General features: G+C 41.7%; 2 protein-coding genes across 3 annotated transcripts in view; one reads left to right on the top strand and one right to left on the bottom strand.

The window, feature by feature from the left end:
- niban2a (niban apoptosis regulator 2a) overlaps positions 1 to 3,879 on the bottom strand; it is a 39,529-nt gene extending 35,650 nt beyond the window's left edge. The window contains exon 1 of the mRNA XM_033646625.2: positions 3,595 to 3,879. Coding sequence (XP_033502516.2) covers positions 3,595 to 3,649 — 55 coding nt within the window. The 5' untranslated portion in view covers positions 3,650 to 3,879. The remainder of the gene's footprint in view (positions 1 to 3,594) is intronic.
- Positions 3,880 to 6,150: 2,271 nt separating this feature from the next.
- stxbp1a (syntaxin binding protein 1a) overlaps positions 6,151 to 14,714 on the top strand; it is a 43,007-nt gene continuing 34,443 nt past the window's right edge. For both annotated transcript variants that reach the window (XM_033647260.2, XM_033647259.2), the window contains exon 1: positions 6,151 to 6,276. In XM_033647260.2, the coding sequence (XP_033503151.1) occupies positions 6,240 to 6,276 (37 nt within the window). In that variant the 5' untranslated portion in view covers positions 6,151 to 6,239. The remainder of the gene's footprint in view (positions 6,277 to 14,714) is intronic.

Here is a 14,714-nt window from a genome sequence, read left to right as displayed (position 1 = left end):
CTAGTACCTGTCTGCTGCTCCAGGAGACCCCATAGGCCAACAAAGGCTAACATGCCACAACATGCATGAAAAATTCCACGGAGATGGGATGTTATGGACAGGTGTCTCAGCGAGATGTTCTCAGGTCACTCTCACTACACATTTGGGTTTACCAGTTGTGTCCGAAAGTGTTCCCTGCCATCTGATCCAGCTCAGAACCAGGTGGTGATCAGTTGACAGTGCTGCTTCGTTCTTGACCCAGGTGTGGGTTTGATGACACGACCACAAAGTTGATCATCAATCTTTGGCCTCAGGTGTTCTAATAACCAAGCACACTTATGGATCATCCTACACTCAAACATAGTGTTTGTTATGGCCAATTCATGACAAGTACAGAAGTCAAATAACAAAGCACCACTTAGATGAGGCAGGCTATAGTTTCTCTGTCATTGTCCATGGAAGCATTGAAGCCAGATGGGTGGCAGACAAAGCCGAGGACCTAGGTGAGCTGACCGCTGGTAGACTGTTCTAGAGATGTGGAACGTCACCTTTCTGACTGAGAGGAAACCAGAGCTTGTACAGGAGGTAGAGCAGTACCAACTAGATATAGTTTGGCTCAGCTCAATGCATTATGTGTGTCTGGAGCCAAACACCAGGAGAGAGGCCATACTCCCCTGTCTGAAGTTATTTAGGGTCAGAGGCACTGGACAGGTTTTGGGACACTGACCAGCCCCAAGCTGAGCGCCACTGTGTTGGATTTCTCCCCTGAGAATGAGGTGGTTACTTCTATGCATGAGAAAACTTTATGCTGTTTATCAGGAATGCTACCAAAATTATTGTTTTTTTTCTTTGTAAACAAGTTTAAACTCTACTATGCCATACTGTAGTAGATACTAATTTTACGTACAAGATGGACAGAACACACCAGGAACATGTTTGTGCTTTTCAGAAACCGTAATGAAAACCAAACCAAACTTCACTGAGATCACCCACTGAGATGAAAACAGATGCTAACCTGCTGAAAGGGATGGACTTTTGGGGTCATAATGGTTACACTTAAGTACTGTACATCCCTGTTCAATTGTCCAAATGTCTTGCAAACAGGGTCCCAGCTACACGAACTGCATTGCATGTGACAGGAAAACTGAGATCAGTTTGTATTGAAGCAGCTGTCAAGAGTGTTTCATAAAGTAGGATTAGCATTGTAGCTAAACAGCTCTAAAGGATGTTAAATAATCTCTTTAGAAACATTATTTATTATTAGTAACCAGTAAAATGTGTGACTTAAGTATGAGATGTTGACAGAAGCTGTGATGTTCCTGGCATCATTCAGTCCTTGCTTTTGCTTCTATTTAAAAGTGGCAATCTCGTTCTTGAAAACATATTTGAGAAACAAGTGCAAGATCTTCCACATGGGTGAGTTTGCTTAATCTGTAGATGAGCAAGCACATGGCCTCATCTCTCTTCAGACTGAATTGCATCTATGTTGTGGAGGAGGGAGGAGATCATTTTGTGAAAATGTGCGTTGGCAGCCAGGATGAAGAAATCACCTTGTTGGGAGGTGCTCACTCCAAACAAGACTCCCAGTGCTGAAATGCTGAGCTGTCTTTCCTCACTCCCTTTTGCTCCCACACACACAAATGCACACACTCTTGTTACGTTATTCATACATGCCTGCATACATGCAAAGACGAGAGCAAAAGATGTACAGATAGATAGGTAAAGATGACATAGAGGGAGGGTGTGTGAGAGCCAGACAGCAGTTTCAGGTATTAATCCTGTGACAAGTTTCTACCTGTTTTACTCTGGCAGCTTCACTCGTTATGTTCTCCCCCCGAACCCTCCTCCTCTGACTCATCTCTTCATGTGTATCTTTCTCTCAGCCAGACTCATAAGCTGAAGATATTGCCCTATTTTAGGTATCTGAAAACTGGAAGGGGTGGTGGCTCTGTATACAGCTGCTCAGATGTTCATGTTTTAAATGTTTGAATCATGAATACATTTCCCAAATAGACCAACTTTTTCGTCACCTGAGTCAGCCCCATTTACTGTTGAAGAATGTGAGATGCAGTCGAAGCTCCAGAGAAGCTACTGAGTGGACCTTTTGAGATGAAATTACTTTGTCACACAAACTGTTCCCAGGGTCAAGAGTACGCTTTCATGATAAACACCTTTTATCTTTGTTTACAGCTCTTTTCAGCTCATTGTGAAGCCGACAGGCTCTGTATTCCTTGTTATCCAAAGGTCTAGCTAGGTGATGTCTTCAAATTGCTTGTTTTGCCTGAACAGCAGTCCAAAACTCAAAGGATTTTCAATTTATAAGGATATAAAACGGAGAAAAAGCAGGCCATAAATCCACACATTTGTCTTTGAAGTGGTTTAAACTATTATCAAATGTGTTGTCGATTCATTCATATTTTGTATCATTTCAGTCTCCATCTCTTCAGATACACTGAAATAAACCGGCAGGTCAGACATAAACAGAGAAACCACCACCACGAGAGTCCGCTTGTCACAATGTTGTTCTTGCTATTTTAAACTATTTCTGGGAGCATTTCTCTTTCTGGTTCACAAGAAACAGCAACAACAAACAAACTGAGTGTCTGGACCTCAAGAACGTAATTTTCAGTTTCCAGAAGTGGTTTCTTCATGCCAGTATGTGTGCCAACAAACACACAAACACAACTGCAATCCTGAAGAAACATAGTAACTGAGGCTAAAAGGATTCTCAAACAACAATTTCTGCAAAGCACGACTCTGGAGGATCCAAATAGCAGCTAAAAAATAGTCTTCTCTCTTTTCTTGGATCGTTTTGGACCTCGGATGCATTGCCAAAATACTTCCAGCAACGACGGTCTTAAAATTTCAAGACAGCATCTAAGGATTCATGGAAGTGTTTCAGCTTCTGCACTCTTCCCCTGCTTCCCCTCCGCTCCCATGCCTTGTTGAAATAATCACACAGACCTGCTCAGTTCACAGTGGGAGGCTGCAGCAATCTGAGACTTAAATAGCAGTCGCTCCCAAACTTACACAAACACGCTCGCCTCTGGGAAACCTACTTATTATCTCTCTTTGAAATAGGCCTGCAGCAGAGATGGGATACGCGGGAGCTATTCAAGTGTTCAAGTAGAGCAACAATACGCTGATATGAATGAGAAGCTTTGTCCCAAAATGAAATGGGGAAACGTGACACTTAATGAGAAGAAGTTGCTACTGTCGAAAAATAATTAAATGCTGGGTTAACACCACACACAGTATTAAGAAATTAAAGTTCTTTGATAGATCATGCAGAGAAGTCTGAGTGGATTTCTCTCTGCAGCTCAGTTCAAAGTTTATCTATGACTATCTATGATAAAGCATGAGTTTTCTGAGGAATCAAATCAGATAACTATTTGTGTTCAAACTGACTCATTTAAAACAGCTGAATAACTTAAAGCCCCTTATTTGGAAAGTTTAGAACTTTTTACACACCCCTACAAAGTCAATTACGCTGTTAAAAACTTTTAGGAAGATATCGGTGCTGTTTTGGATATGAATATAATAACTTTTAATGAACTTCAGTCTGTGGGAAGCTGTCTTCGTCCTTCAGCCGCAGCCCGGCCACTCCTCTCTTACCTGTAATCATCTCCCGCCTGCTCTCATCCAGGTGAGAGGAAACCACGTCCCCCATGGTTACAGTAGAGCCTCACAGATCCTGCAAGTATCCGGGCTGGTTACAGGTTGAATTCAAAAAGAAAATAGGCTTCAGTGGTCTTTCCAATAGTCTCAAACATCCGACCAGGTCCGCTGGGATAATCACTTTCCCCCTGAGAGGCGCACGGCTCTGGCGCTGCTGCGTGTCTCCGCTCCCGCTTTGAGGAGGAGGACTACGGCGAGGTGAGCAACTCCCCGCCCGGTGAGGAGCAGGAGGAGGTGAACACTAGGCTGGTTCACAGTGGCAGGACACACCCTCTGGGAGTCATCACTGGTTCAACGTGTTCCTGCGGCCCTGCCAAGGGTGTGGCCAGCACCAGGAGCTTAAATAGTGACAGTGTGTTTAATATTTACGGTGTGTGTGTCGGTGCAGCCTTACTTTATTTGGCGTTCAACTTATAACTTACATGGCAATTAAAACGCAAACCTTCTTGTACTGTCCATAAAGATCACCTCTAAGTAATGTGGATTATTTAAAAAAATATTTTAGGCTATATTGGATTAAGTGCATTTCAATTTAACACTTGTATTGGAGCCCAAAATATGCGGAATAGTGTTACAGGTTATGGGAGAGAGAGTTTTCCATGATGCCCTGCGTTTGCGCCTTCCTGTAGAAAGATCCATGCTGCCCCCTTGTGGACACGGAGTTTATTGCTGTTTAATATTGAGAGGGCCCTGTATCCACTGCAGTCTCAGGTCACTGTGAAACCTTTATGCAAATTCATTTAGTAACTCTTTTTTTTTTTAGATAATAAATATAATGCTAACAGAAGAGATAGATGTGAAATAATGAATGATTTAATGGGAAAACATGCACAGTATTCTCACGAATTAATGAAAGATCAGAGTTAAAGTCAATAGGACATTCTCAGTAATAGCTAACTATATTGACAGAGAGTTCATTGCTTATTTGGACCCTTAAGTTGGTGCCTTGGCAACGGCAGCTACTCTTCTTTGGGTTCATATTAAGAAAATGCAGTCATCAATTAATGTTTGCACACATTAAGTAACCAAAATAATCGCCACTAGTGCTGGGACATTTTGTTCATAAATTAGAAGATCAGCATAAAAGGACTTTATTTTTTAGTTAAGTTCTTTTAATCACATTCAAGGCTCTTAATGATCTGGTGACTTGCTGACTTAAACACATTTGCTCCTTGGGGAGCATAGATCATTCACAAACTTTCTCCAGCTGGTTCGGTGTTGGGCTATCTTCTCTGCTTCTTTCCAGGATGTTCTTGATTCCTTGATTTCTGTCTCGGCAGACCTTCTCCAGGTGTTCTTTGGTCTTCCTGGCTTTCTTTTACCCTGTGGGTTCCAGGATAAGGACTGTCTGCTCATGTTGGAGGGAGGTTTCCTCAACGTGTGCCCAATCCAGCCCCATTTTCAATGATCTGGTACCAGAGTATATAACTGAGCTTCTCACACCATACCGCCCAAACAGGCCCCTCAGGTCTGCTAGTCTTGGTCTTCTAACTGTTCCAGAGTCCAGGTTAAAGACAAAGGGTGATGGAGCCTTTTCAGTTCTTGCTGCTGAGCTTTGGAACACCCTTCCACTGAGCATCAGATCAGCTGACTCTTGTTTGTTCACATCTTTAAATCTCATCTGAAAACTTACTTTTACAGATTGGCCTTTCCTGACAGTTGATAGACTATGTGTTAAGTATATATGTTGGTTTAGGTGTATGTATATGCTCATGTTTTATCAGTATCACTTTTGAAAAGTGCTCGACAAATGAAGTTATTATTATTATTATCATTATTATTTACTGGCCAACAATCTCCACTCCTTATAACAGTGTAACAATTTAAATCAGACAATGAATCGACAGAATTTGGCTTGGCGATATGGATAAAATCAAATATTGTGGTATTTTTTGACCAAATACCTCAATATTTATTCTGTGACAATATTGTAGGGTTTAGTAGTGGTGCTTTCAAATAATATTTACACAATGAGGTATTTGATAATCATCAGTAATGTGGGTTTAATTACCATGTGGGTAAAGGCAAATAATAATGAGAACAGTCTGGTAGGATCAGAAAATTACATCACTTTAATGTAATGCTCTTAAAACCAGGCGACACTTGTGATATAATGATATCAAAAATCTTGATGATATCTAATCTCATATCGTGATATAGTAAAGATATAATAAAAATATATTAACGATATATTGCCCAGCCCTATCAGGACTTAGAGTTATAGAGATGGTTGTGGTTTATCACCTTTTTTGGTGTTAAATAATATATTACATATTACATGCAGGCCTAGACAATAATTGAGTGGCATGTTTCTGGAAAAGAGATTATAAAATACCTTTCGAGGTGTCTTAATAGTATAATGATTTATAATGGGCTCAGTAATAAGTGCAAGGCTGTAGTAAACTGTTTAAGATAATAAGCTGCGGTTGTAGCCAGACATCCAGCACCACCAATGAGGGGATGATGCGGAAGGATACGCAATGACGTCTCAAACTGGAGACTCCTCCGCAGCGAAGTGAGGTGAACACAGAGAGGAGGGAGGAAGCATTGGGTGAACACTCAATTCAGCACTCAGCAGCATCATGGCACCTATCGGATTAAAGGCGGTGGTCGGCGAAAGTAAGCTTATTTCTGTCTTATTTGGTGGGATGCTGCGCCGAGCGCGCAAATGCGGCTGTGTTTGTGCGTGTCTGTGCAGGATGCGAATGTCAGTTTGTGCATCTGGTGATGATGAGGATGATGATGAAGGTTGTGCTCTGTGGTGTTCCATTGTATCCTATTGTAAACCACGGCCGTGTAGTGAGGGAGCTGTAGTAAACCTGCAGAGGCTGGTTTGTCTCACCAGGCTCCTGCGGTGCGGATGCGCAATTGTATCTCAAGCGGCGGAGACCTGAAAATGGATTTACCAAGCGGTGATTAGCCCACTGATGAATGTAGGCATCCATCTCCAGAAGGATGCAGAAAGCCTGGAAGCAAATGCAGCCCACATACACCCTTTTAGCCATAATCAGCGTTTATTCCAGGAATAATCTGCGCTGCATTGGAGCTGCAACACAAACTGCTTTTCCCTGAATACTGTATGATCCTACAGACAGTTGCTTCTCACGCCTTGGCAAGCTAATTATAGCTAATAATATAATTTAATGGTATTGGTTATAAAGTGGCTGGAGATTAACACTCTCCATCCGCGGGATTTCCTGATTTCAGCAGTGCCTCACCCCTCTGATGGAGCATGAAACGGTTGCATAAAACACCCTTTCTGATCCGGAGCGCCTCACAGCTGAATCAAGCTGCTGTCAGCTCCGCTACACATTAATGGCGGATTGTATGCAGGACGAGAAAGTTGTCTTTAAAATTACGCATTATCTGTGGGCCTATATTGTAACGATCAGTGGATGCCCTTTCATCATTATGATGCCCTTTACTGGCGGTGCGCCACCGATCTAACCCAGTCTGTGTAATCCTGCATCATCAGGACGCTGCAGACTGAACCGTCCAGCACTGGTTCTGTTATCTAGACTCATTTATTCCCACTGATGCTTCAGCAGTGTCGCTGTGTGGTGAGGATGCAGGCCTGGAAATAGAGGCGCAGCTCGATTCTCCTCAGCAGGGTCAACTGGGTGCAAGTGTTGGTGGTTGTGATTATGTCAGACAGGCCTGCATAGTGAGGCAAAGACTCCTAGAGACCATGTAATGCGGAGCAGGCATCTAAATAAATCAGTTTTCCCTCATTTCTTCAGCTGCACGTTCTCCTCATTTTTAACCAGGCCTGTCTGTGGTGCAGGATTTGCTTCATTTGATATATGTGCTTCGCCTTATTGATTTGGTTTCACATTTCACTACAGAAATCCAGGCAGCTCTGTAGTAATGTCTCCCTCTGTGGCAGAAAGATTGCTAAATCTCTAAATTTTTGAAATCCTTTCAGGATCAGCGGTGTATCACAGTCATGAGTCCTGCTGCAAATTCTTAAGGCCCCCATCCCCACCCAGTCACACACACTGATACACATCCACCTCCACAGTGTTTTTGTGCTATGATATGATTGGTTTGTGCTTTGGCTGGGAATCAGACCTCCCACATGGAGCAAGAGTCGAGCCTGAAACACCAGTGGTCAAGAATTTAAAAAATGTAAATTCACTTTGAAGCCAAGACTACAGTATAATGTTATATAAAGATATAATGAAGTATTTTTGTGATTGATGGTTTATGAAACTGTGACTTTTAATAGGGCCGAGGGATATGGATGTAAATTAGATATTTAGAAGACAAATTCAAACTTATGTTCAATGCTGTGAGCTCTGCTCCACACTTATTAGACTTTACTTTAATCAGTGATTATATGATCATATTGTATGATAAGATTCCAATAATAATATAGACTTACTGACCAGTGCTGCTATGGAGGTAGAGCAGATGTTTTTTTAAATACATGCTAAAGAAATATTGTTTGGTCTCGTGCTTTATTGTGGTCGAGTTGAAAATTAGATTGTGAGTCCAGACCTGCATTTTTACAGCTTGCATCAATGATATTTGTGCTAATGACAAGATTTTTCCATAATATTGCAACATTTTTTTAATTTAAGGCCGCAAGACTGAAATTTGATAGAGGTGATATCATCTGTGCACCCACAACGTTACACAATGCAGCCTCACATGCCAAATATTGTTGTATGTTCTACACTATTTAATTTCAGACCGTGTAACTGGAAATTACATAACCTAGTTTGTAAAATTAAAGGCAGGGCACATGCAGACTGTCAGTGTCGAGTGCACTGTCTTTTCCAGAACACTGTAAACACTTGTGTGTGTTTCCCAGTAGGTGAAGGCAGGGACGCAGCAGGCAACACCTGCGCTGTGTTTGGCTGAGGTGGAGCTGGGATGGGATTGGTGGAGGTGGAGGTGGTGGTGGTGGGGGCAGAGAGGGAGGGCGACACCATCATGGGTCCTCTCTGCAGCAGCGGATGTAGCAGCCAGAATGAAGGAGGGGGATGGGCAGCAAGCACAGCTTCACCCTCCCTTTTATGACTGTATGTGAGCATCAGTCCAAGAGAGCAGACAGAAGGAAAATACAGCTGAATGATGAGGGTTGAGGATCTCAGCAGCAACATGAGCTGGTAGATATGTAATTAAAAACAAAGTAGCTGCTAAGGTTGATGACACAGATGGAGCACAGTGCTTTTTTTGTAAATCACAACCCTGTGATTAAGAAGAAACAATGTTCTGTTTTTAACATTCAGCAGATGAACACCTTACATTGTAAAGCACGTCGGGCTGTTGCACCTGATCTCATTATATTGTGCAGGTATTCATGTCCATTCCTTGTATTTCTCAAGAGGCAAAGGCTTTTTATCTTGTCCCAGACAAGGAACAGCCTGACATTGTGATAACGTGGTCACTGTCTTGCACTCAGTGAACTTAGATTGCTTAACATACATTTTCTTATTTTCTCTTAGTAGCATTTTGATGACTATATTCATCAGTCAGCTGATCAGAGTGCTGACATCAGCTGGTTGTAATCCAGAAATTCAACAGTAGATCACACCTGCAACACGGGTTGTAAAAAAAGCAGTGCTGTTTATCAATTTAGATCGTTTTTATGTGAGTTGCAGAGTGTTGGAGATATCGACTGTGGAGATGTCTGCCTTCAGTCCAATATAATAGAACTAGATGGCACTCGACTTGTGGTGCTCGGAGTGCCAAAAAACGCATTTGGAAAACTCTTGTCTGCTTTCATAAATCATGGCCAGGTTACTCAAGATAATCCACGGACCTTGTGAGCAGTTTCATGCAGGAACTATTTTCTTTCTACCTAACTACACCCGCCAATCATATCACCATGCAGAAGGAACCATGCATCTACTCATGGACAACGTTAGCTAGCTCAGTGCTTCCTGTATTATTGATTTTGGGTTGAACTGTACGTCTTGTTTGGGTTGTCCAACTGACAGTTTGTCCTCATTCCATGCGATTATACGCTGTTCCTATGGAATATACGCCATATACTCATACTAATCATAGTGAAGAAGATATTTATGCAAAAGGATACAATATCATTGTACTGTTCGCCTTGTGTTGAAAGATGCCGGTCGAGTTGTCAGTAGTACTGGGCACTGAATATTTGAGAATAATGTTGCATTTTTTAGTTCTGTCTCTTGTTGCAAGACTTTGAAAACACTGAATTACTAGTTTGATATTTTAAGAATAGGATAAGGAAATTAATACCACTGTCTTGTCTGTGTGGTAAGTACAGGGCTGCAGTCAGGAAATGGCTAGCCTAGCTTTGCGTGTAGACCAGAAGTAGGGGAAAACAGCTAGCATGACTCCGTCCAAAGTTCAGTGTCTTGGCAAACAGAGGCCAGGCGCATTGACTATGCAGCTTCCCGGAGTCTTGATGTCACAGTGAGGCTAGCAGGTTTGGAATTGTTGTTCCTGTACAGAGAACAAAATTAAGACCTGTGTTAACCGACAGTATCCGTGATATTGTGCTGTAACTGAAGACACTACACAGAGAGTACAGAGCAGATGGATAAACTTAGTTTGAGAGGGATTGGTATTGTTTGTTTTGGATCTGCTTCCCTCTTTGTCCAGTCTTTATGCTAAGCTCGGCTTATCACGTCTTGACTCTAGCAGCGTACCTAACACAGGGATGTGACACTAGTATTGATCCTCTCATATAAGTCTCGGAAAAAAAGGAAATAAGTGCATTTCCCAAAATGTTGAACTTTTCCTTTAAGTGTCTGATTGGTTGTGATGAGTCAATTCACTCTAAGTGGAAATACGTGGAAGCAAGCCAATGTGTATTTACTCCTCTCTGTGAGAGGGCTTTATAGACGAGAAGGAAGGAAGAAGGCGAAACCAAAAAATAGAGGGACACGTGCATGCACTTACTTGCACACGTATACACAAAGCTTTCATGTGACCTTGGAAGCATCAGTGAACCAGAGCATCGCACACTCGTCTGGTTTCAGTGTCTGACGCAGTGCCTGCAGCCTCTGGGCCTCCATAAAACACACGCACACACACAGCAAATACACATGCACGCTGCAAACACACACAATCCCAAATGAATCCATGCCGAAATGTCATGTCGCTGTGGTTACAGAGCATCAAGGGCTGGCTGAAATAGAGCTCTCTAATTCAGGGTTACAGTGGCTCATAATCTTAATGAATTCCCCTTCTCTTTCACTGAGGAAGAGTGCTGTGTCAGAGCTGGCAGTCATCCTCCTCCTCCCACTCTTCTCAGCAGCACGTGACTGCTCTCACCATCCTCCTTTTACATACATAAGCACACAGACAGTGGTGACACATTTAACACAGTGTTACAGAAATATCTAGTGTCGTGTAGTGTCGTGCAAAGGCCATGTAGCGCCAGCTAAGATGCTCTCGTGCTCCAGCAACAAGACAAAAAAGAGGAAATGCAGATTAAGGAGAAAGAGAAAGGATAGCATGACGTGATGGTGATGCATCAAATTGTTAACTGTAAGAGGATTTCATATGCAAAATGATATTGATTTGGGCTTTTATGCTGTACATTAACCAGTACAGCTGGAGGAGACTGCAGAGCACTCAGAGCTTCACACAGAGCTCCAGCCAGGTTGTTGCAGCTTGCGGCACCACGGTGCATCACCTGCTTTCCTACAGTCTGCTATACAGTACACTACCTGCCATTTTCAGTATCCTGACTTTCTTCAAATTGTTTCCCAGCTTCTCTTAATTGGTAACTACCAATTTACTAATGTTTTTGAGTCTGAGTGACTAATGGAGACAAAAGTATTTTGAAACTGGTCCTGTATTGAGTGAAACAGGCTGCCATCTAATGTTAATGGGAAATTGTGCACTGTCAATTTACATACACTAAAGTGCCTGTTCTCGCCACTGACAGACTCCCATTGTTTTTCTAAGTGTCTGACAGCATTATGGAAAGGACACTACTGGGATAGACCTTTTTTCCCCAACAGTATCTTTATTGATTTTAACAACAATTGACAAAGACACACATGTACACACATACCAGTATGTGTGTGTTTATGTACCCACAAATAAACACACAAAAATGGACACCTGAACAAGATACCAGTACGACATTCGCAACTAAATAAAAATGAAATAGTAAAAATCATAAATTAAAGGTTTTAGGATCGTGTTAGTGTGATACACTTGAGTACACGTTACATTAATGTACAAATGTTGACAACAATTTAAAAAAAACCCTTTGACCTAGGATAACTTATAGCATATCCTTCAGTGCTTCCATCATATGGGCTAAGTCTGTCCTCTCTAGGTGACACATGAAGGGACCTCAGATGTTGTGAAAGAGTGATTGATTACCCCTGATGGCCTGATTGAGCTTTTCTGGGGTTATATGTGTTCGCATCAGCCAACTATACTGCAGAAATTTAAGGCGTGTTAACTGCTTGTGATCGTGCTTTGGTACTTGCCCTCTCAGTCCTCAATGTTGAAGTTTTTATGCAGGTTCTCTCTCCATACCTTTAGTCTCTTTATGATGACTCTGAGAAGGACTTGCCAACTAGGGGGTCATATAGGGCTGTGTGATATGACGATATATATTGTGCGACGAGAGAAAAATGTCTATCGTTTCATATTTTGCTCTATCGTTTATATCGTTGTGACGCAAATTACACTTTTTACAGCAATATTTTTCGTCATTTGGGCGTTTTATTGAACTGATTCACCAGCTTTCTCGCTACCAGCGTTCCCTCTCTTCACTCACTCTCTAGCTTGCTCGACCACAGCTGCTTGCTCTCTCTCTGTCCTCCCCTCGTCCTAGTAACATTTTTGTACTCCCTCATGGCAGAGTTTAAAGCTCTGATCAGTCTGATCTCTGTCACACCTCTGAATCCGGAACACCTGCATGCTATGTAAAAGCACACACAGAGGCATCTTTTTATTCATTGGATTAAAATGTGCTATATTGTGATATGTATCGTTTTCGGGATATGAAATTACCTATATCGGGATATGAGATTTTGGTCATATCGCCAAGCCCTAGGGTCATATATAAGATAGACCCTTTTTTTTTAAGAGCAAGATCCTTTTTGTTTAACCAGCAACAGTCCTGGAATTGCTACTGCGAAACTCTGCAGACTCCTTTTAATGGAACGGTATTTGCATCATTGAAACACCCATTCAGAGTCGACAGGAACAAAATAAAACTCACAAAAACTGTCTTGGTTCATCCTTCCACTGTTCCAACAATCACAGACTCTGGTTTGGTTGAAATAAACTCGTAATTCACCCAGTTAGATGTGAAAATGTGCTATATGAGCTAAAATGACTGTTTATTTAAATGGAGTCTGGTGGGTTTGCTGATTGAGATTTTGGGGCTGTTTCTTGTTAACAAAAAGGATCTTACTTTCCATAATGTTTTCAGACACTTATGATAATAATCGAGTCTGTCAGTGACAAATCAAATACTTTTAGTGGACATAAATTTGACTGTGCCCAAGTGCTGCAGTTTCACAGCTGCCAGCTGCAGCCCTCACTCTCAGTAATGGATCAGTTTCAAATTGTTGTCTCCAGTAGTCACTTAGACACAAAAACACGGGGGAAATGGTGTCCAGGTTGAAAAAATAAATAAATAAATAAAGTTAATGCTTAAATTCCTCTCTGGTTGGTTTATGTAGAGTACAAAAAACATGTAGACGATTTAAACACCACTTGGGTTTATGAATTGATTAACTGCAGATGGTTTTCTGCCACTTCCTGCGCTGGTATTTCTGTCAAAGAGCCAAGAACAATTAGCTGATTAATCAGTTTGATGAAATGATTAATCAGTGACCATTCTGACACAGCAGTGAGAGCATCCTCAGCTCCCGTAATGTGTTGTATTTCGAAAGTGGAGTATTTGGGGTCTGTTAAGAGAGGGATCTGATTAAATTGTTCAGGGATTTTATGTCCTCGCTCATAATGTGTGTGCGGTGCACTGTGGTGAGTGTGGGGTCTCTGGAGAATCACAATGATGTGGAGTTGATGGAGACTGTTGGCCTCCACCCACACCTTCCTTACCTACATTATTAGATCAGCAGGTGGAGAATGAGGGAGAAATTATTAAATTAGACTGCAGCCACACTCCTCTGGAAACAAACAGTTTTTGTCACGTGATGTCCAAAGAGACACCTGTTGTCTGTGACCCTGAGACAAGCTAACAAAATGAACTTTGGCTTTTCTTGACTGGAGGAGTTAGCTGTTGGCCCCAAGTTGCATTTGATTAGATTAATGAGTGTGTACACCCCACAGTGGAGGATAAGTCTAAAAATGTTGAGAAATGGTTCGAGCTTCTCCAATGTGAGTATTTAATGCTTTGTTCTGTTTAATGTTAATGTTTAATGTAAATGAAATACCTTTTAGGTTTTTGGACTCATTGACACCTAAGGTTCCTTTTGAGTATAAACCATGACAACAAAGATGCGTCAGATGTGTTGAAATGATAAAGATGTCCTCTCATCTGAAAACAACAGTTAGGTGATATCATACCTCCTAAAATAACGCTATCTGGGGGTGTATAGTAGGAGTTTGATAACAGAAGGTTTGCAAAATAGTCATCGATTAGTCAACTGGTTGTAGTTGACCTCATTATGTAAGAAAATAATTTAAGTATTTTAAAAAAGACGTATTTCTTAAATGGCATTTTGCATATGAAATCCTTTTTACTGCATTAGCAACTTCTGTTCACTGATAAGGACTCCTACTCATCTGAGTTTCCCATCACAGGGGCTCCTTGCTGTCAGGTTAATTGGGGTGGCTGACAACTCCATGTGTTTCGCAGGTGTATTGCAGACCACTTGCAGGCCAAGTGTCTAGCTTCTTGTGCATGTTATTGCAGAGGATCTTAACGCCTTTAAAAATATTTTTGTGTCTCAGCAGATAATAATCTGCTGTTGTGAGATGTTACAAGTGTGCTAATATGTAGAGTGGTACTGCGTTTTACTGCTTATGGTTAAACACCAGGGGCTGGCAATGCTAGGCCCACCGTCTTTGAAAATATGAAGGGTTAACCCACACTGTTGTCGTATGTGCTCAGATGGCTTTTGCATCTG

The sequence above is a fragment of the Epinephelus lanceolatus genome, chromosome 19 (genome assembly GCF_041903045.1).
Source record: "Epinephelus lanceolatus isolate andai-2023 chromosome 19, ASM4190304v1, whole genome shotgun sequence".
In the NCBI taxonomy this organism is placed as follows: domain Eukaryota; kingdom Metazoa; phylum Chordata; class Actinopteri; order Perciformes; family Serranidae; genus Epinephelus; species Epinephelus lanceolatus.
Note: the sequence above shows the minus strand (reverse complement) of the source record. Positions and strands in the feature narration are given on the sequence as shown.